Below are 21895 nucleotides of genomic sequence, written 5' to 3' on the forward strand. Positions count from 1 at the left end.
TGAAAGAGGAAAAGACAGTTAAATGCCAGTAGAAAATTCCATCAATATCCTACAGTAAAGGCTTCAGTGAGCATTCCCTAGGAGTGAAATGTACCCCTATCTCTCTGCAAATGGCAGATTAAATTGACTTTGCATTTGTGGCTCTGCAGGAACACAACTTACTCTTTAATTGGTTCAGACTTCAATTCAGACTTCAAGTAACAAAAGCATTTCCTCTGTAACATTTGTAACAATTCGGGCCTAATCTAAAGAAAATGGCCTCTGCTGTCTGGATCCAATTTCTCCTTTAATCTAATATATACTTTTTAAGAGAATCTGTAAAATCCTCCTCTACAACATAACTTGGCAGCAGATGCTTCCTTCTTGGTAACTACCACACCTGGTGTTAATCCCTTGTAATAAATACTACAGTGACACAGGAGGTCTCACTTTCTGTATTCACATTATTTAGACCCTTTCTAATGAATTGTGACAACCAGAAACATTAAATTAATCATACAGTTTAGAGACAGAGTTTTACTTACATTTATTTGGCTTTTCAGAGATTCACAAAGGAGAAAACCTGCTTGTGCAACAGTTTCCTTCACATCCGTAACAACACACACTTTTTGCGATAGGTTGTCTGTGATCAAGAAAAAAAACCCTTAGGATTTCATGCAAAGATAAATCAATCAAAATTACTAATCTGCTAAACATTACCTTCAATTCATCTACTGCTGTCTCTTGACAGAATCTTTTCAACAGCTGTAAATTTAATTTTAAGATTACTTATTTCAAGGCACAGGTAATATAACTACATAACTTATATAACATACATCACAAATATAAAATTAATATTATATATTATTTTGTATAGCATGAAAACATCACATAAGGCCTGTCCCCAAAGCCCATTTAAATAAGGGACTTCTATGAAAAGGTATTTGTTCAGGTCCACATTACTGACACTAGATGATAACCAAGAAAATAACTTTTAGAAATCTTCATGCCACTTATTCACTTCAACAGATCACTAAATGCAATGTCAGCCATATTGAGGAAAAAAAACAACCAAAAAAACCAAAAAAAAACCAACAAAGGACACACCAGATAGCATAAATCCTCTTCCCAACAACATATACTACACAATATTAAAAAAAAAAAAAAAGTATTGAAGATATTGTTTGGGGAGACAGCAGATATAACTGTTCACTTCAGTATCAAAAAAGTTCCATAGTCAGAGACAAAGATCCTGGCGTGGGGAACACCTTAGATCACTTACTGGTGAGTGAAAAAAATATAATATTTTGTTGCTACCAGGAACAATAGTTTCAGGTTACTGCCTGATCTGCTCCATAAAGCAGATATTTCAGAAAATTTGTATTCTCTCGTTATTGACTTCAGTTTGACGATTCATTTTCCTTTCTTTAAGCAAACAAATAAAAACAAGCCAAGTCTGGAACTCTCACTTCTAATTCAGGATTTTATCCTTTAGATGTTGAATTAATATGCAGACTAAAACATAAGATTTCCAATGTCTTTCTGGTAGCCATTCCATAAATAGCTAGAAATTTAATAAATGTAAAGTCTAATTATATTTAAAGCAGACTTCAATGAGACTTCAGGGACAGAAATACACCAAACACCACCACAAAATACATTAGTACAGAAAGACATAAAAAAAAAAAATCATAAAAATATGGCCTAACTGCTCTTCAAACAAGTCTGAATATAAAGATACATATTTGTAGCATGTGGAAAGTTTTTTTTATAATTACATGCCACATAATAAGTTCAATCAGATGCATTACTTAAGTAAACATCTCGCTTTCTTCACTTTTTCTATTGTAAAATCAAATACTTCTTTACAAAAATAGACATACAGGTCTGAAAATTATCTTTAAAGCTGCTGCAGAGTTAACATTACTGGAAAGTGACTTGTTATTTTTAAACACAATTTTTTGTGAGCAGAAAAAGTGAATTAACCACAGAGGATACCAAAATATGATTACTGGGCATTTACTATGTTCAATATTTATAAAGTGACAATTAAAATAGTCATAGCAACTGGCTTTGTACTAAGTTAGAAAGAATGGGGAGGGGGGAAGAAAGAGAGAGAACAATAAACATCTGCTTATAAACCGTCACAACTAGATGAAAGCGAGAATTAAAAAAATGCATGGCCAGTTCTCACAGGACTGGAAATCAGAGGATACCACAACTGTGAGAGAAATTATCTTCCCATAGACTCACTGCGCAAAAAAATATACTGAACATGCATCAAAGTTGGCTTCTACTTAATACGGAATAACTTTACAGTCTAAAAAATGGGTCAATGGAAAACCATATTGAATTAATTTCTTATCAGCAGAAAGAAACCGGCAGATAGACTGAAATCAGAGAGCAAGAGCCACTTGAATTTAGTACTGTACATGGAATGCAGATATACTGCAGATACAAGATAGATGTACATAATAAACCAGACTGGCATATCAGATTTCAAGAGCTCAGATTCTATGGAAGTAAGTAATTTAATGAAGAAGGTCAGATTGGAGCTATTAGAAAAATCCACATGTGGAAGAAGGCTGTGGAATCTAAAAAGGCACTGTAACTTACGCTTAGGCCGTTCTTTTTAAAAAGAAGTCAGTTATCAACAGCAAGTATCAAAAGTAACCTCACAAGAGGCTGCTCAAAGACCACAACTATAAAAGGCCTTTTCCCTCCTCTCCCCAGCCCCCTTAAACCTCTAACTTCCTGTAACACAAATGAGAAAGGACAAAAGACTACAAAAAAGGCGATTAAGATTTGCAGGTTGAGTTTACTAAAGCAGAAAGCAAAGTTGAATGAAGTGTGAAAAAATATATTTTTAATCTGGAGGAGGAATGCAATGTTAGAGGGGAAAGTCTATCGATAAAGTATGAAAAAATGAAAGTAAGGATAATTCACACATTGAAAAGATGTTGTATGCTTTTAAATGATCAAGAAAAAATGTATAAAGGAAGTCTGGGAAATCATTGTTTATAAAATCATCATAGTGAAGCAATGGTGCTGTTCTAGCTGACATTTAAAACTCATTTTCAACTTAAACAGAACTGTTTCAAGCGGACAAACAAATCTTTGTGTTCATTTAGACGGTCTGCACCTTTGCTGTATTGTGGGAAGGAAGGCTGAGCATAGCCTTTTCCCCTGAAACTGCCTGTGTCCCACCTCTGGTAGGCTGGTGGAGCTCTACGTCCCTCAGCGTAATGACACTGAACCCAGTGAGCGCAGCTGGAGCACTGGCTCCTAACTCCACGGGTTTCATGAGTTCTGCTGACTGTTGGCAAATCTAACTGCCACAAGCATTTCATTCCTGGGTTTCAGAAGTCTGGGGGAACCAAACAGTCATTTTGGAAAGCCATGTCATGGCCATGTCACAAAGAATTTCAATACTCAGGTAATAAAATTTTGCTTTTCATTGGACTGTTGGATAATTCAGGCTGGAAGGGACCTCTGGAGGTCTCTAGTCCAAACTCCTGCTCAAAGCAGTTCACCCATGAGGTCAGGCCTGGTCGTTCATCTCCTTACCCCCTGGCTATTGAAAATCTTTGAGGACAGAGACTGCACAACCTCTCCAGTCAACCTGTTCACTGCTTGACTCTTTACTTCCTAGTAAAAGAGTTTTACCTGAGTTGGAACTTCCTTTGGTTCAGTTTTTGCCTGTTGCTTCTTCTCTTCCCACAATGCACCACTGTTCTACTTTTCTCCCCTACTTTCACACCATGCCTTCCTTTTCCTCTTCCCAACCTTCTTTTTTTTCTCTCTCACTATTACATTACCTATCAAAATCTCTCTCTTAGTTTGCCTTCCTCTTCCTCTACTGACTTTAAACTCATTATTTCCGTGGAAACCTCCTCTTCTCAATACACATCTCCCATTTACTCTCAGCTTCTTCCCAGCTGTACCTTATTATGGAGTAACCTGCCCCATACTGCATCACATTTAACATTCACTCAGAGCATATTTTTTGCATAAAATTTAAAAAAAGTTAAAACTTTACACCGTCAAATTCTGTTAGATCAAATAGTAAACTTCTCCATCAGGAAAGGTGTAGACATTTTCTTCATTAAAGATGAACTGGATATAGGATTTCAGAATTTGGTCCACTAAACTTCCTTCTCTCTCCACCACAAAACTTAATTTTCAATTTTTCTGTACCCTTCTTTGATATCCTGAAAGCGTTAGATCAAATTATTATTCAGTAACACCTGGTACAGTCTTTATCTTAGGATCTCACCCAAAATTAGAAACTAAAATGGATGCATGTTTATTGAACTACCTGAGTTGGATAATGTATTAAGTGTACTATAACAACTGACTTACAAGTTTACCCTGAAAAGCATGCCTCAAACAAGCAACAATTAATACTGTGTTTGAATAAAGATCATAAATATCATGTCGTAGAGAATTAAAAGCATAAAAATAAAAATGCATATGAATGGCAAATAGGTTTTAGCCTAGAGACGTACATTTTTTTCTCTTAATTGCACATATACATGTATACATACATTTGGTTTTGTAAACATGTTCATACCATACCATTCTTGGTCTGTCATTATAATTCCTACTATTTTGGAAGCACATCCTATTCATCAAAATACTTCTGAAGTTTGCAGTGTATTCAAAATAGTAAATTAATTTATCATAATCCCATTTTCACTTTCTACACAGCAATGGCTTGACTGCTCTGGAAATTCAGGATGATTCTCCCTGGCATATTTAGTATCTCACAACAGAGACGTTTCTACCCCTGTAAACACAAGAAAAATGAAACAAGTACCACAAAGCATTTAGTTCATTAATGCTTAACAGAATGAGTTGAAATTGTTATTTGTATAACATAGGTAACCAAAACTATGTACCAATTTTCTGTTTATTCATTCCACATTTCTCTGTAACCACAAAAACCAAAAGCCAAATTTGACACTGCCCCTACTAATTTTAGCATACAAGAAAGAGAGGAAGATTTTGTGGTAGAAGACAAGGAAGAAGGTTGTTTCCCCCTGACAATAACTATTCTGAGGAGTACCTCCTCACCTGCCAGTCTGTTTCTTTGCCTCACAGCAGGGAACAGCCACCGGTTAATGTGTGCCCATAAAACTTCAGCCTACCTCAAGTAAGTGTCCTATCGTACACAAGGCTTACGTTTTGTTTTGGGTTTTTTTGATAACAAGTCATGCGGGCTCTTCATATAACACAAAACATAGTATGCAGCTCCCAACAGTCATAAACAGTTTTTCTTGGCACTTGCAAAACATAATTGTATCTACATCAGCAGGTACTTATTTAACCAAATGTGAAGGCAAAACATGCAATCTGCAAATGCACGTTCTTGTGATAAAGTTATTGCAGAAGAAGGGCCCTTAAGAAAAGAAAAAGGAGGAGGAGAGTAAATCTCTAAGTTACAAAATTCTACTGAGAAGAACCATTTAAAGATTTCAAGTTGGAACTAGAGTTCAAAGATACCTACCCCCAAGGGCTGCAGTCCTAATGGAAATTCTTTAAGATGTTTTGTATAGCTTGATCTTAACTACATTTCTAGATGAGTCACCCTTACTGTAAGATGATGTTTTCTTACTTCAAGACTATTAAAAATAGGCGTGTGCCACCTTGTCTGCACACTCTACAAGTTCATACCTGCTTAAATAAAGAAAAGCATTAAATTTACTGTTTATAAAACACATGATGTTAGGACTCAGACTCTCATTATACAGTCATAAAAGAGACTTGAGGAAGTAAGCAAATTAATAAGACATGTTATAAGAAAACAGTCTCAAAAGGTAAATAATTCATTAGTCTATTTACATTACTGAAGTGTTTCTTTGTATTGCCTTGAATAAGAATAATATATATACATATAAATATCTAAAGGACAAAAATGTATGTATACATGCATATTTTTCATACTTCTACGTGAGTCAAGTTTAGCAAGCTGAAATCTGTCAATTACCATGTCTCATTAGGCCAGCAGTTAAAAATCTAGCTGTGCTTCTATAAAACATTTGGGACTTGTTACGGAGGTAGAATTACATTTGTAATATAACTAAATAAAAAACAGCCTCATAATTATAATCACATCATTAACTGTACTTTTTTCAGGTGTCATTTAATTGACAAACACATATTACCATAATCATTTTTCTTGTATATCATCTGATTAATTACAGAATTATAATGTAATATACGGACAATAGACAGAAATGTAAGACCACCTCAAAAATAAATGATAGTGAAATAACATGTCAACCTGGATCACAAGGAACCTGTTCCTTAGCAAAACTGTCAACGGCACAAGTGTAACATTAAGATTCTAGCATAAAAATTTAAGTATTTAAAGACCTGTTGAAGTTCATAAAAAAATACTATTTGAAAGCAGAAAGGGAACAGTTCAATAAACAATTCTCAGTAGATCAAATATTTTTAATATAGCTTAAATGGATTTTTGAAATAAAACTAACAGGTTAACAGAAAAGATAACTGTCAATCTGAAGATGAAGGAAACCAAGATTCAGTCACTAATAAATATAACTATAGATGACACAAAATTTGGAACTTTAGTCACAAAATTAGATGTGTGCACTCAAAAGTTCTTCATCACTTCTGAATTCATCCAGTGATAAAATGTGCATCCAGCAAAGTAAATTGGATCCCTTAATAATAAAGAAATCAGTTGTGAAGACTGGAACAGTAGCAGTGAGCTGGTGTGAGGTCAGTGCCCTTAGCACCCTACACCCTCCCAGCCCACACATTTAGGTTCTGGGACATCCGAGAACCTTGACAGCATACAAGATGGCATGCCGAGATTTGGTACCTTGCAACCCAACCTTACAGTGTCATGCAGGACTTCCCCTTCAGGCACTCTACGTGGCCTGAACCTGGAACCTGAATCCACCTGAGTACGTTACACAGGATTGTACTATCCAGTGCGCAATGCTACATTTCAGTCCTGTGTCCTCTTCAACAACTTGAGATAAAGAATAACCATCAGGCAGATCATCATCCCACGGGTAACACCATTTATATCCAAAGTGATACACAGAGTGGGGAAGAGGCACCCTCTTTGCTATATAGGTAGGAAAGATTGCTGCCAGTTATGGTCAGCAAGGTTATAGTCACACTAGCAGCCAGAGCCAAGCAAAAGCAATAGAAACAGGTTTTAACAAGGCAAAAGATAGTAAATACCACATGGGAAGGCAGGTATTCCTGCCATAAATGTGCCTTTCTGGAGTTTCTAGTATTTCATCATCATCTTAAAGAAAAATAAAGGAAGGAAAGGAAAAAGAGGAGGTAGATATACAGAAAACCCATCCCTGAGGATGCTTCTAAGGGGGAACAGTATCTGAAAATCCACAAGCACGTGGGTCTTGTGTGAGCCAGGAGTAGCACAATAGTACACTGGGGACTTCTGCCAGCCAAGTTTGTATCCCCTTCCTGAACTCATCCAACGCAGCAAAAAGCAAACCTAAGCTTCAATGAACTTAAAGTACAGTTTTTCATACAGACCAGGCGTAATAAAGACAACTACCGTGGTTACTGAACCTGATACATTGCATGCTGCCACAGTAACAGATCACTAGATAAGTAAAGATCAAGTAAGGGATTAACCTTATTTACCATCACGAAGGTCTTCATTTTTACTTTAAGCTACATATACTTTTTATCATAACCAACAGCTGGAAAATATTGTATTGGCTTTAGTGAAAACAAAAAATGTGACAACCTGATGAAATACACATGTAAACTATGTATCTATGAAGAGAATGACCAGTCATTCACAGCATTTTTGCTCCAGCTATAAACAGAAATAGTTAAACTTAGTGAATGTTCCCTTCATTTGAATAAGCTGCATCCTCATGTTCTACTCAAGCAGATGTAGCGAAAGCTGCTTGGAATAGCTCTTATTTTTTAAATAAACTATAACTAATCTTCTTTAATGACTGTGCTGGTTCTGGCTGGGGCAAAATTAATTTTCTTATAGTAGCTCATATGGGGCTATGTTTTGGATTTGTGCTGGAAACAGTGTTGGTAACACAGAGATGTTTTAGTTACAGCTGAGCAGTGCTCACACAGAGCCAAGGCCTTTTCTGCTTCTCACCTCACCCCACCAGCAAACAGGCTGGGGGTGCACAAGAAGCCTGGAGGGGACACGGCTGGGACAGCTGACCCCAACCAACTAAATGGATATTCCATACCATATGACGCCATGCTCAGCAATAAAAGCTGGGGGAAGAAGAAGGAAAGGGGGGATGTTTGGAATTACGGCATTTGTCTTCCCAAGTAACTACTAAGCATCATGGAGCCCCACCTTCCTGGGGATGGCTGAACACCTGCCTGCTGATGGCAAGCAGTGAATGAATTCCTTGTTTCGCTTGCTTGCACGCGCAGCTTTTGCTTTACCTATTAAACTGCCTTTATCTCAACCCACAAAGTTTTCCCACTTTTACTCTTGTCATTCTCTCTCCCATTCCATTGAGGGGGAGTGAGCAAGAGGCTGTGTAGGGGCTGAGCTATCAGCTGGGGTTAAAGCATGACAATTACTGATGAGATCATTGAAGCACCTATATACAGAGGAACATAGAAATTCATTTGCAGGAAAGCTGCAGTATTGTTTCAGGTTTATAATTTTTTTTTGTATGCAATAATAGCATGTATGTGTTACATAAAATTAGCATAACATACAATTAAAATATTTTTAAGCAAAATGTTTCAAAAATATTACAAATCTACTAGTTATTTTTAAAATAATCTATAAAGAAGAAAGGGTAGCACTGATTAAATGAATGCAAGGCATCACCCTTATAAGGATGAGAGGGCAGCAGAGGGAGAGCACAAAAACCATTTTTTTCACACGACTCCATTAGCTTCTAGTTTCCCCACACGAAACGTGATCACTCAGTTCCCACCTTCACAAGAGCTGCTCTGTAATGATGGGGATATGTGAGGAAGGAGGCATAAGCAAACTGGACAGCTGATAATGAGAGCAGGGTGCTGTCTCCTTCTCTAGGTACATAAAGCAACATTTTACATAAGGTATCCATCTGGCTTTGTCCTTGCCCACTACAGAAGAACGTATCTAGTAAAGGATCAAATGAACTGCAAGACGAACAATAAGTTTTTAAAAACATAAATAAGCACTGGTTTTGATTTTTCATTTCCTTTAAAATTTATACATCCTCCGTACATACTGAAGGCCCTCTAAACTAAATAACTCAAATATTTCAGTAATACTGACTGATACAGTTCAATAAATTGGCCTTTGTATTACAAAAGAAGTACAGTCTACAGTTAAGTTCAAGGAAAATGTAAATGAAAATGGACCTACTCAATCCAGTAATGACTGATAAATTGCCATTAAATATTGAGAACATACATGGTAAATAAATATGAAAAATACACAGGAAAATGGAAAACAAGATCAAAGTTAACATAGAACTAGGAGTTTGCTGATATTTTTTTCCAAGTTGAATACTGAACCTTTTGTCAAGATATGATCAACGCAGCACATTCATTTAGCTGATTAATGGGATTTACATCATTTTATGCTGGTCTTACTGGCTTCAGCAAGCTTTACTGACAGAAGTACAACAATGCTTGTTACAGCAAATATTTACAAATATTGTAACAAAAGAGCACATCCAAGCAGCTGAATCAGCTTTCTGCATTTCCTTATTAACGTCACCATCAGTGGAAATTTTTCTTTGAAAGCCTCCACTATATAGATAATACTTAAAATTACAGATAATGCTTAAAATAAATCCCTACTGTAAAAGCATGCATACACGCTATTAGAATTAGGAATTCAGTGAGAACGCCTGTCACGGAGTAGATAGATTTGCATCTTGCTAGATGAAATAAACTGGATGCTGACAGTGCAAAAAAGGTCTCAGAAGTGGGGTTTTAAAAAATTTTAATATACATTTTTCTACCATTCTAACTACAAAAACTTATTTACTTGATTTTACTGAAATTAAGTCAGTGGGACAAGTCAGATTATTAGTTAGCTAAGTAAGCAAAAGCAAAATAACCACTGTAATGGGATCTATTTTTAGACTGGAAAAAAATAATTTTTTTTCACATAATTACTTTTGTACTTCTCAAAGATTGGAAGCTTCCCTTTTTTCCATTGAAATATCATTCAAGATAAAGTATTAGTTCCAACTCCCATTCTTCAATGAGACAAAATCATTTCTTAATTTTATATCATACTGTACCATGAAATCCCTCTTTTCTATACTGATTAACTCTATTAACTATTTTTTTTGTCTTGTCAGCCATTTTGCTCATATGACAACCACAATAACAATATTTGAGCTTTTAAAATTTATAGTCAAACTGAATTGTTTTTTCCAATAAAAGATCACTTAAAATTAAATTAAAACTCCTACGTATTTTTCCAAGAGCACAAGAATTTCAGAAAATTAAAAAAAAAAAAAAAAGCTTTGATAATCACTGGACCAACTCAAGAACTTCTTATCTAGATTTTATTTGTAAAAAAAATCTAAATGGCACAATGAATTCTGTTTGCATAAATTCTGTGAATATCCAACAGCTACCAAAAAATAACTGGACAAAATGGAGATATCACATATTTTGAAAAAAGTCAGATCACACCCCCATTTTCAAAGCTTCCCATAAGCTTGAATAAGTTAAAAATACTGTTCTCCATCTATGAACTGAAGTAATTTGAGATGAAATATTCTTTTCAGTAACTCAATAAAAGCTGATTTAAAAATGGCATTTATAAGCCAAGAGATGCTCATATTGGCAATCTCAGCTGAACTAATATTTCCTAGGAAATCAAGGACAGACAGTCTCCCTTCCAACTCCCAGCTTTCTAACAAAAAACCTGAGACTCCTAAGAATTTCCAGACTTTCCAGATGTATAAATGGAATTTTTTGTACTTCAGTATGTGTCCATTGCCTGTTCTCTTTTTGCTGAGCATCATTAAGGAAGAGTCTGGCTCTGCCTTCTTCCCTCTGTCCCCTCTGACATTCATACACATTGCTAAGATCCCCCTGAGCCTTCTCTTCTCCAGGCGTAACAGTCCAAGCTCTTGCAGCATCTCCTCACATGACAGATGCTCCACTACCTTAATCATCGTCACAGCCCTTTGCTCGACCCTCTCCAGTACAACCACGTCTCTCCTGCACAGGGGGGTCCAGAACTGGACCCATCACTCCACATGTGACCTCACTGGTGCTGAGCAGAGGAGAAGGATCACCTCCCCTGACCTGCTGGCAATGCTCTGCCTACCACAGCTGCTGGCCTTCTTTGCCATAAGGGCGCATTGCCAGCTCCTGTTCAACTTGTCCACGAGGACCCCCCGGGGCCTTTTCTGCAGAGCAGCTTTCCCACTGGTCAGTCCCCAGCCACTAATGGTGCCTGGGGTTATTGCTTCCCAAGTGCAGGAGTTTGCACTTGCCCTTACTGAATTTCATGAGACTCCCATTCACCCATCTCTCCAGCCTGTCAAGGTCCTTCTGAATGGCAGCACAACCACCTAGTCTATCAACCACTCCTCCCAATTTTACATCATCTGCAGACTTGCTGAGGGTGTGCTCTACCCTATCATTCAGATCATTAACGAAGATTTTAAGCAGCACTGACTCCTAGAGTAGACCACTAGTGACTGGGCTCCAGCTGAACTTTACTGTTTGAGCCTGGCAGTTCAGCCAGTTTTCAATCTACCTCACTGCCTAGACTTTCCTAGTCTGTACTTCATCAGTTTGTCAATGAGAATGTCATGTGACATAGTGTCAAAAGCCTTGCTAAAATCAAGACAAACCGTACCCATTGCTCTTCTCTCATCCATCATACTAGTCATTACATGTAGAAGGCTATCAGGTTGGTCAGGCATGATTTCCCCTTTGTAAATTCATGCCTACTACTCCAGCCACCTTCTTGTCTTTACTATGTTTGGAAATCCTAAGCTTGAAAGCTAGTCGATTGTGGAACCTCTAAGAATCCTACTCAAAACAAGATTTACAAAAATTTCAGGCCTCCAGGTATTGAGACGAGAACCCAGTCCCTGTCAAAACTAGAACTTCCAAGGTTTCCCAGCCCTATCTCCTTGATACATGCCTGAAAAAATCAGTCAGCTAGTTCTAGAAATGCATATAATATGCAATATGTGCCCACTGTAATAATCGGAAACTTCAAACTTGTTGCATTCCTGGAAGTTTAGCGAAGCAGCATGCGGAATACCAGTGATACCTGAGCTATCTGTAAGCTTTCTAGCTTGCCTACAGTGACAGAGCTGAGCTCAGCACGGTCTAATTTACCCAAACCAGGAGTTAAACCAATACTGGATCTTTTAGCAACATATGAGCCACCAAAATGAACAACCAGCCAATCACTCACCATGTCCTAATAGCACATGGGTTTTGCTCTTTTTCTTAAATAGGAACCACACTCTTTTCTCTGGAAAAGTATTTTTAATCCAAAGGGAAGTTCCTTTCTCTTCATCAGTTTCCAGGCTTTTATCCCTCAATATCATATAATTGCTATGTCAATTTAGGTAACAGGTTGTTGTATGCAGAAGAATGAAGAGCCCTAAAGAGTTAATACTTAATTTTCAGTCTACTACTTAAATTAGAAAGATGGAACATATTCGGAATTGAACTGCAAATGAAAGAAAAAAAAATTGTTTATTCCTTATAAAGCCATGCAAAATTAATCTCTGTTTGACGCTGTTATATACACAGCTTTTTATAAGGTCCTCTATTCTAGGAGAAGTAAATAAAGGTAAATAACGCATAATATAAGTATTCCAGTGAACAAGCTAAAACAACTTGCGTAAGCACATTTTATTCACCATAAAGCTGTTCTTAAAGACATTTAAAACTATAGCATACAAGATTCTAAATTAGACTGAGAAATATGCAAGCTGACAGCCACAAGGACGAACACATACCCTTAATAATCGATTCAGTTGCATACAGATCCCGCTTGTAGGTCACCTAAAGGACAGACAAACCTCATTAGATTTAACACAGCAGGAAGGAATGTAAAACCAATAAAATAATGCCCTGAAGGCAATTCTTTACATTTGAAATACCATAAACAAATGATATTGTCAATTTCTTAATTCCGGTAAAATATCACTGGCAAGTCATGAGAACAGAAGTTGCAGAAATTACAGGAGACTCAAGATAAACCCTTTTTTAGATTCTTAGATTGGCTTAGAACTCATTTCAAAGCTAAAGCTATTTTTAACCCTTTAAGGAATCATAAAAGCATGCTATTGCATCTATTTTCACACATCAATTTTCATAATTCCTTAAAAAACTGCATTTCTACTCTAATTTTATAATGAAATAGATTAATTTTTTAGAGGACTTGTGATCATTAAAATGGCAGCCAGGGAGAAGCCTCATTATTTCTTTTACTAAAATAGGTGTAATTTTTCAGTAGTGCAAGACTGTTACTGTTAATAAGAGTCCAATTAATCAGTGGAAGTCAGTGAGACTACAGGAGGCTTTATATGAGCTTTCAGAGGATAAAAACCATCAAGAACTTCTTGAAGACATTATTCAGATGAAGTTAAATGGACAATAAGATGCTGAATATTTACTCGGTATTTGAAAAAAACCACTTTTCATATCTGCCTTTGTACTCTCATGGCGGTTGACAATCCCAGCACCAGAATTTGCAAATAAAATAACAGAACACTGAAGACAGCATCTACCCAAGCCACTAACAGTCTGCCAGCAACGTCTTCGCAATGACATGCAGTGACACAAGTGATATAACTCCTAAATATTTGTCTTTTTTTTTTTTACTCTAACCTCCTTTTATGTTAAATAAAATATTACTGGATTTTCTGCATTTGTCTGAATAACTTTTTTCTTTCTTTCTGAAATTTACTGAATAGGATTCCAAAAGCTTTAGTGCTGCAAAGTAAATCTTAGAACAGAAACATACTATTGTAGGTACTATCACTTTAGTCTCCAAGTAAATTATTATTTCAACATAAGGATTCTTGCAACTGCTTTCCTTCCCATCTCAGAAACTAAGCTGTGTCAGAAACAGATGAATAATACTACCTTTCTCATTATGCATCACTTCTCCAAGGAATGATATTCTTTCAAAATTAAAAATTAACTTACTTTACCACAGCTTGTCGTGCAGGAGAAGCAGCCAGAGAACGAATCTAGCCTGTGAAATCTTAAGTGAGTTTACATACTATGGGGAAGAATCAATGTCTTGAATTTAAGGATAAAGAACCATGGAATCACCAATGCCGTTAGAAGGTTTCTTTCTAATTACCTGTTTCCAGAGGGATTTTATACTGAACTTTCAGTAAACCTATAACAGATTACCATCTCAAAAGCTTTCAAGAAACAAGACTATCTAAGCTCTGTCAAAAGTGGTCTCACATACTCCAGGGTTCACAATCTCTTTAAGATGCAAAACGATTTTTAAATTGTCTGATTTTGAAAAGAAGTTACTTCATAAAGTAGGCCGTCTTCAAGAAAATAACATAGAAGAATAAAAATTAAGAATTATGCTTTAAAATAACTTCCGAAATTCTGTCTTAAACAACTTTTAAGGCTAGTCAACACAGCATTTTATTGTTCTGAGCAGCTATATTGCTTTACCTCTAGTTTCACTAAAGTGGATTTGCATCCTAGGTTGACCCCAGCCAGAAGCAATTCAGACCTAGCCAAATCAACCAAGAAGAACTAACTGCCACTCTGCACCAGAAAGTAAGAAGGCACTCTCCACTCTCACAGCCCAGGCGAGGTGCAAAAATCACAGTGGAAAAAGAATAAGCAAGAAAGCACTGAGAAGTTTTCTCTCACTTTGCAGGAGAGAGCCCTCCTACCTCATCCATTTCTGTTTTCTTTATATCACACCACTAACCTAATCTCTACAGACTTATCAAATTACCATTTAATCTTCTTTTTTCATAGTCTTCTCTGAACCTTCTCTATTTATCAACAGTTGCACAGAGCTTGAGTCCAGATTTGACCATAGCATTCTAGATGCACTTGTGACACTAAAACATCTCTTTTCTAATTTGATATTCTTGTTTCTATTTCCGTGCCTGACATACGTAGGTATTTTGCCCACAGGGGAAACCTGCTATCCTCTGTGATTCCTACACCCCATTCAAAGTCACTGCCTGCCTAGAACAATCCTCTAAATATAGCCTATACTTTTTTTGTTTCTTTCTAAAACCATTTCTTTATATTTGGCTGCAATGAAAAGCATACCACTTGTTTCAATTGTTTGACAAGCAGTCTTTATCAATAGGTTACTTCTGATCAATTATATTTTTATTTACAAATCCTTAAATCTTTGTCTGCAAACTTTATCAGACAAATGTCAAATAGCTTAGAGACAGTAACAGTTTCTGCAGAACTGTACATGGTGAGAATTATCTTCTGAAATATAACAGTTATGCAATTTTTAATCTATAATTCCATGTTGGTTGGCATTAATTACATTAGTCGCTTAACTCTTTATTAATCAATATCTGCCTGTTGCAGTGCACCCTTTTATTTTGTTGATCAATATCAAGCTCACAGGCTTCTAGTTACTCAGATTATCTCTCTCCATGTGACAACATTAATTTTCATTTTGTCCTCTTGAGAATATAGTGTTCCAAGGTTTTCTGAATGTTATCGCTGCAATAGAGGATATCAGTAGGCCAAATACTAAAACTCAACACAAATACTTCACTATCAAGGAGCATGAATCCACCATCTGCTTATTCGGCAAAGGTAAAATAGTCTTACTCATTAAACATTTCTCTACTTTTCCATATAATGAACAATCTACTATATCTATTTCATAAAATCTCAAAATCATCAGACAAGGGCTGGTTTGTTTGGTGTTCTGTGTGCTCTTCTCTCTCAACTGTCCGATTACAACTTTCCACTACCTAGGAAGCTGCTCTTTTAAAAGTTACCCCAAATTATTCCCATTCAATGTTTAAAAGTCTTCTTCAAACTGATTTAGCTTGATGAACATTTCAGATTTAAAAAAACTGTACATAAAATGCAAAACATAGCTTTTATCAAACAAATACAGCAAAGCTACGATCACATATACACAAAATCCACTGCATTTTAGTTTAACAAGTATTTCCCTTTGTTACACTAATATATCACACAGATTTCCTTTGTATGGGATATTTTTGTAGGATTAGAAAATAACCTGTTGTTTTTAGAAATGGTGAAGATTTTTCATACTATCAGCTAAAAACTATCAGTTTTCAAATGTGTGCCAATCTTTGAAAAATGTTCTAACAATGCAGTTTTCATCAGCATTACACACACACGTGTATATATATTAGACTCCAACAATTACATTCTATTACATGATTTTATAGTTTATTTAAGAGGATATTGCCCCAGAACGAAGAAGGGGCGTCACCCTCTGTCAATGACCAGCTGCAGCACATGGAGCTCTGCCTGGGAATGGGATAATGTCCCCTTGGAGGAAATTTACTGTCCAAGACAGATGGAGTGCTCTGAGTGGCTTCCAGATCCTTCAATGTGTTAACTAATAAAATTTAAAAAAAATAAAATAAAGAAACACTTAAAAATTGTATGACACAACAGCTACTGAGAAAGAATAATGTCCCACCATCCAAAACAACGAAATGGGATACTTTCAAGCAGGAATAATGACATATCCTTTGGCACCTGTATACACACCTGCTTTGTCAGTCGTCAGGAACCTACAGATTATCAGACAAGGTGAATGATGTTTAAATACTTTTTAAAGATTGTTTGAAGAGGTCTTAAACATTACAGTGTTACTGAATGTAATGAACTGCTCCAACAATCAAACTGTTTTTAGCCACATATTTGGCATCACAGAAAAAGAGATGCCCTCACAGGAAAAGTGGAGGAAAACAGACAAAAGACATAGAAATAGCAGGAGAAAGCTCCTCTGATAAAAGAATGTTCTTAGTTTTAGAGATTACAGCTTTATAGTTTTACACAATCTAAGGTTATTCAAGTACCTAGTTGGTTTTCCTATTTAGAGATAAATACTTCATTGACTATCTCAGGTAACATCTGCCCAAGTCTGTCTACAGCAAGTTCTAAAAAGCTCATGATAAACCACAAACAAACAGGTCTGAAATTCAGAAGAGAGAAGCCTAACTACAATTGAAAACACATCTGACCTTTTATCATAATATCCAAATTTTATTAATTTTAAAAGATATGTAAAAGATAGAAATCATTATTGCCTTTACCTTCCAGAGGTCAGCTGTTCCTTCAACAAGTTTTGCATTTGTTTTACAGTATTTCAAAGCCAGATGCAAACATTCAGTTCCATAATCCAGGTCATAGTCTGTACACTGTAGTAATTAAAAAAGAATAAATATTCTTAATTAGTCTTAAAGAAATCATATTTTTAAGCAATAACAGATTTTATTTCATTAATTAAACCTTGCACCTCAACAGTCCTTCCAGAATAATACTTGCTGTATTAGGTAGGTAGGTTCCAGATGGATCAAAAATAAAACCCTTCCAACAAGCTTAGGCCAAATTCTAGCCAGTCAACAAATCGTCATAGCAGTAAATAAATACTTTATAACCACAAATGAATTCAATTAGCTCCTTGTCATAGCTGTGACCCTGGCTGGCAGCAAAACACCACAACAGTCGCACAGGTCCCAGCACAGATCTTCACAAAGTTCCACTGGTGTTTTACTGCTATGAAAACTGGTTATACACTTCAGCTTGTTTCTTGTGTTCTAACAAATAACCTACTCTGGTAAGTCCTTGCTCTTATCCCAAATCTATTCAGTTTCCTTAAAGAGTCTTTGGTAAAAGCTTTGGTGAAACATGGTATTATGCAAGTAGGCTGTTATCAGCCTCAGCAACCTCAAACAAGATGTTGGTTAATTCCTTAAAGAATGACAGTTCGCTCTGCAATGCATAAGCTTTCCTTTACAAAAGCTGAAATAACCCTTCCACCATGTCAAATTTAACCATGTGTCTACAAATTCATGTTTCGAATAAAATGTGACAATCCAGATGTTATCAGTCTCAGCAACCTCAAACAAGATGTTAACTCCTTAAAGAATGACAGTTCACTCTGCAATGCATAAGCTTTCCTTTACAAAAGCTGAAATAACCCTTCCACCATGTCAAATTTAACCATGTGTCTACAAATTCATGTTTCGAATAAAATGTGACAATCCAGATACTGTGCTCAGTAATTCACAGTCTCCTCCAGGACTCAAGAATTCAAAATTGTCACGAATGCAAGCATCTAAGTGGGTTAAAGAAGATCCAAATGAGCGCTGCAATACAACTTGCTTTCTTAAACATAATTTCCTCAAGAAGCTTAATAAAAATGATGAAGTAAACTTTTTGTTTCTATTCTTGTTTTATAATTCATCAGTGAAATTCAAGGAATTCATCAGCATTATACATCTGAATTGCATTAACACACATAGATGTCTTAGAAAAATAAGTTATCACTTTGATTTAAATTAGTAATTTTATCATTTTAGTTTGCAATCAAAAACAAGATGCTTCTGCACAGCCCACTTAGAAAGAAAAGTAACTTAAGTGTTATACTTCTCTACATAAGTTTTTAAGGATTTTGTGTAACAAAAACAGACACAAGAAGATAGAGCAACTTAAAAAGAAAGACTTCTTTCATAATACTAAGCAAACAGGTGTTTCAAAAAGACACTTTGGAATATTTTTAAACTAAGCAGAAATTATTTCTATTCTTTAAATAATCAAGATACAAAAAAAGGTCAACAGAAAACATAAAGGAATAGGGAACTCTAGCTCCAAAATACGTAAAATGTAGTGATCTCTTGAGTACAGAGATTCAAAGATCAATTGCCAATGAAGCCAGAAATGGCCTAGTAACTTTCAATTCCAAATATTTATTACCAAAATGTTTCCTTTTTTTTGTTTTGTTTCGTTTTTAAGGAAAATTTTCTTGTAGAACGCAAACTATTTTCTACGAATGTGAATAAAACACAGACTAAAAAAACCATGTGTTCTTCTTTTGCCTCAGAATGAAAGAGAACATTTCAGGAAAAATTATCTGTGAAAGAATTTACCTTGAATTAAAATTAAGTTACATTTTTAAATATATGGCTAATGAATGATACTAGGACAAGAATAAGCAATTCCAACTTTTTAGCAAGGTATTAATTACTGATAATTAGAAGGGAGTGGAGAAGTTCTATAACTGGCCTAAAGCATCTTGAGGGTATTGCTGGCTTCAAGGGATGAAATATGACACAAAGCGAAGTAATAATTAAAAGCATATTTCACTAACACTTGTACATCATGACATTTACCACTAATTATCTGTAATTTTTTAAACTTAAACATATTGCCACAGTGTACGCTTCTGCAAGTCTGATACACTGATGTCAGAGGAGAACAATGAAATGGCAGTATCAGCTCAAGACCAGTTTAGTTTATATATTACCCACATACTAAACAGCTGCACAAGTGAAACTTTGAATATATATTTAAGGTGCAGAATTTGAAAGCTTCTATATTGCTCTAAGAAATTCAGTTAACAAATTAAGCACTATCAGACAGTGCCTATAATAAAAAGCTGTAGAATATTTATGATGAAAACTGTTACCAATCCAGGCATGCAAACATTCTCATCCCAAGTCCTCTGTATGTATTTCATTGTACATCCAGAGCCAATTTACATTACAAGAATCTGTTTAAAACTCTTATTATTTCTAAAGTCCCTTTCTGACTGAAAGGTTTTTTTAACATAAAGTTTGACAGAGTACAGTTAACTGAACTTGACATGCACACATAGCTTTGTGAAACAATAGACACAGTTTAAGTTTCAGACCACAAACTTGAAATGGCGGAAACAGCTGGAAATACTGGCACAAAATATATCCACAAAAGAAATAAAACAGATTAGTTTAGCTCTTTAAATGACACAGAAGGAAATACGTTATTTAAAAATGCTTTTGAAGAGTTGAATATTCAAAGGCATTCTAATAGGTAGTTTTGGGGACAGACTTTTTTTGTGGGTGGTTTTTTGTTTGTTGGTTTTCCAGAAGTGGATGTTTGAATGAAGCGCTATGGTAGAGTGAGATCCAGATTTCACCATTACACCAATTCTTCTTCCCTCATCCCCTACATTAGGTTGAAAATATTTTGATAAATAATATTACTTCCTAAAATGCAAGCTATGCTGTTGTTGCTTAGCCACAAACATGAAACAAGGGGTTAGAGAAAAGAGCAGCTAGGCAGCCTGTATCTCCCCGGTACTTACTAATAGTCCATAAGCCAACTTACTTCCGATATAACACTTTGAACAAGTAAAATGATAAAGGAGCAGTATTTAACATTAACAATTGCGTTTCTTGTTAACATGCACTATTTTCCTGTATCTTTATACTGATAAAAGACTTTTAATGGATATATAGGAACTGATAACCATACAGCAAAACAAACACAGATCCAAGAAAAATTTTCATTACAGCATTGTCATTTTCTTATTTTTTATAATTACTAAGTTATAAAATAAGGAAACAATAATCAATATTCCTTATGTATTAACTGAAGTAAAATCTTCAGATTTGTTCCTTTACACAGGTATCTTTAAAGCACGGATAGAGCTGGTCTTTTACACTTCTGTAACCACTGGCTGTGTCATCTTTAGTACTTTTTCCACTTTTACAGCAAGTGTCCCCATTCTACTCTCCCACGTAAACCCATTCTATAACAATATCAGAACACTTGCAATTAAAATGCATAACTAACCAAAATAGCAGAGCTTTACGATTTTTCCAGATCCTTGCAAATCAAGTCTCCACTGCTGAAGTGCCAGAGTATACCATGAACATTCATCAAGAACATTTTACTAAGTTAAAAAAGAAGCAGACGCAAGCTCTTGCTGAACCTGAATTTGCCCATTTTAATCATATTTTCTAAAGATGTATTTTGGCATGTTCATTACCAAAGAAACAAAAAAAAATGGTGAATGTAACAGTGGATTTGTAGCAAGCACTCAGCCTACAGCAATACACCACAGGTAAATGAGAAACAACAGAAGCAGCAAACAGAAGAAAGAAACACGTGAATGAGGAAACAGATTAATGTGAGTTCAGTAAGCTCATCTCTGAAACAATTTCTACTGCAGTTAATTATTAAAACTCCTGTGACATATATCCAGATGCGGTAATTCACTGTGAAAAGACACAGTAATTTACCCTGAAACAGAATTAAGCAAGCCCATTTTTCTGCAGATCTGTACCTACATCCCAATGCCTTTCACTGCAGTAACTGCAAGTGCTCTCTCCATATGAGTCATGATTTCCCTGCACTCTACTGTCAGATGCCCTGAATACCTCCTGATTGCATATTGAAAGATTTTGGTACCCCATTTGCTTTTGAGTCCACCAAATACCCATTAAAGAACTTATAGATTGGTTGGTTCTAAGTGAAGGATGTATGGCAAAGGAAAACAGAAGATAACAGCTGAATCCACATTTCAGCCAAGGAGCTGAAGGCCTAGGAGCCTGAAGGTGCTGAGGCTCCAGTCTTCTCTCAGTGAAGGCATTCATTTGGGTTTCCCTGCCTTCTGACACTTGTGATTTTTCAAAAACTATATAGGGACTTAATATCATTGGAATCTCAACACCTCAGTCAATTTTGATTGAAATTATGATCTTAAGGGTCTTTTCCAACCTAAATGAATGAAATTGAACAAAATGTTCAATTAAAGGTTTAAATATTATTGAGACAAGGGTTAAAAACAAGTGATGCTTTGAAGTATCTTTTTAATAGTAAAAGTTACAAATGACAGAGTAATTTTGCTTCTTCCCTTTCTGGAATAAATGTCCTTAGGTCAATGAATGCAGTCCACACTGCCATCACCAGCAACCATGTTCCATATTCC

The 21895-nt window shown here is 35.7% G+C and overlaps 1 protein-coding gene across 1 annotated transcript in view; it reads right to left on the reverse strand.

Annotated features, from left to right (window-relative positions):
• Positions 1 to 21895, reverse strand: part of ISPD (isoprenoid synthase domain containing) — a gene marked incomplete at its 3' end in the record, with an annotated part of 53199 nt that overhangs the window by 2472 nt on the left and 28832 nt on the right. The window contains exons 3-5 of the mRNA XM_010083656.1: positions 17235 to 17339; positions 12933 to 12978; positions 525 to 622 (exon numbers count right to left, since the gene is read on the reverse strand). Coding sequence (XP_010081958.1) covers positions 525 to 622; positions 12933 to 12978; positions 17235 to 17339 — 249 coding nt within the window. The remainder of the gene's footprint in view (positions 1 to 524; positions 623 to 12932; positions 12979 to 17234; positions 17340 to 21895) is intronic.

The sequence above is a fragment of the Pterocles gutturalis genome, unplaced genomic scaffold, assembly GCF_000699245.1.
Source record: "Pterocles gutturalis isolate BGI_N339 unplaced genomic scaffold, ASM69924v1 scaffold2975, whole genome shotgun sequence".
NCBI lineage: Eukaryota > Metazoa > Chordata > Aves > Pterocliformes > Pteroclidae > Pterocles > Pterocles gutturalis.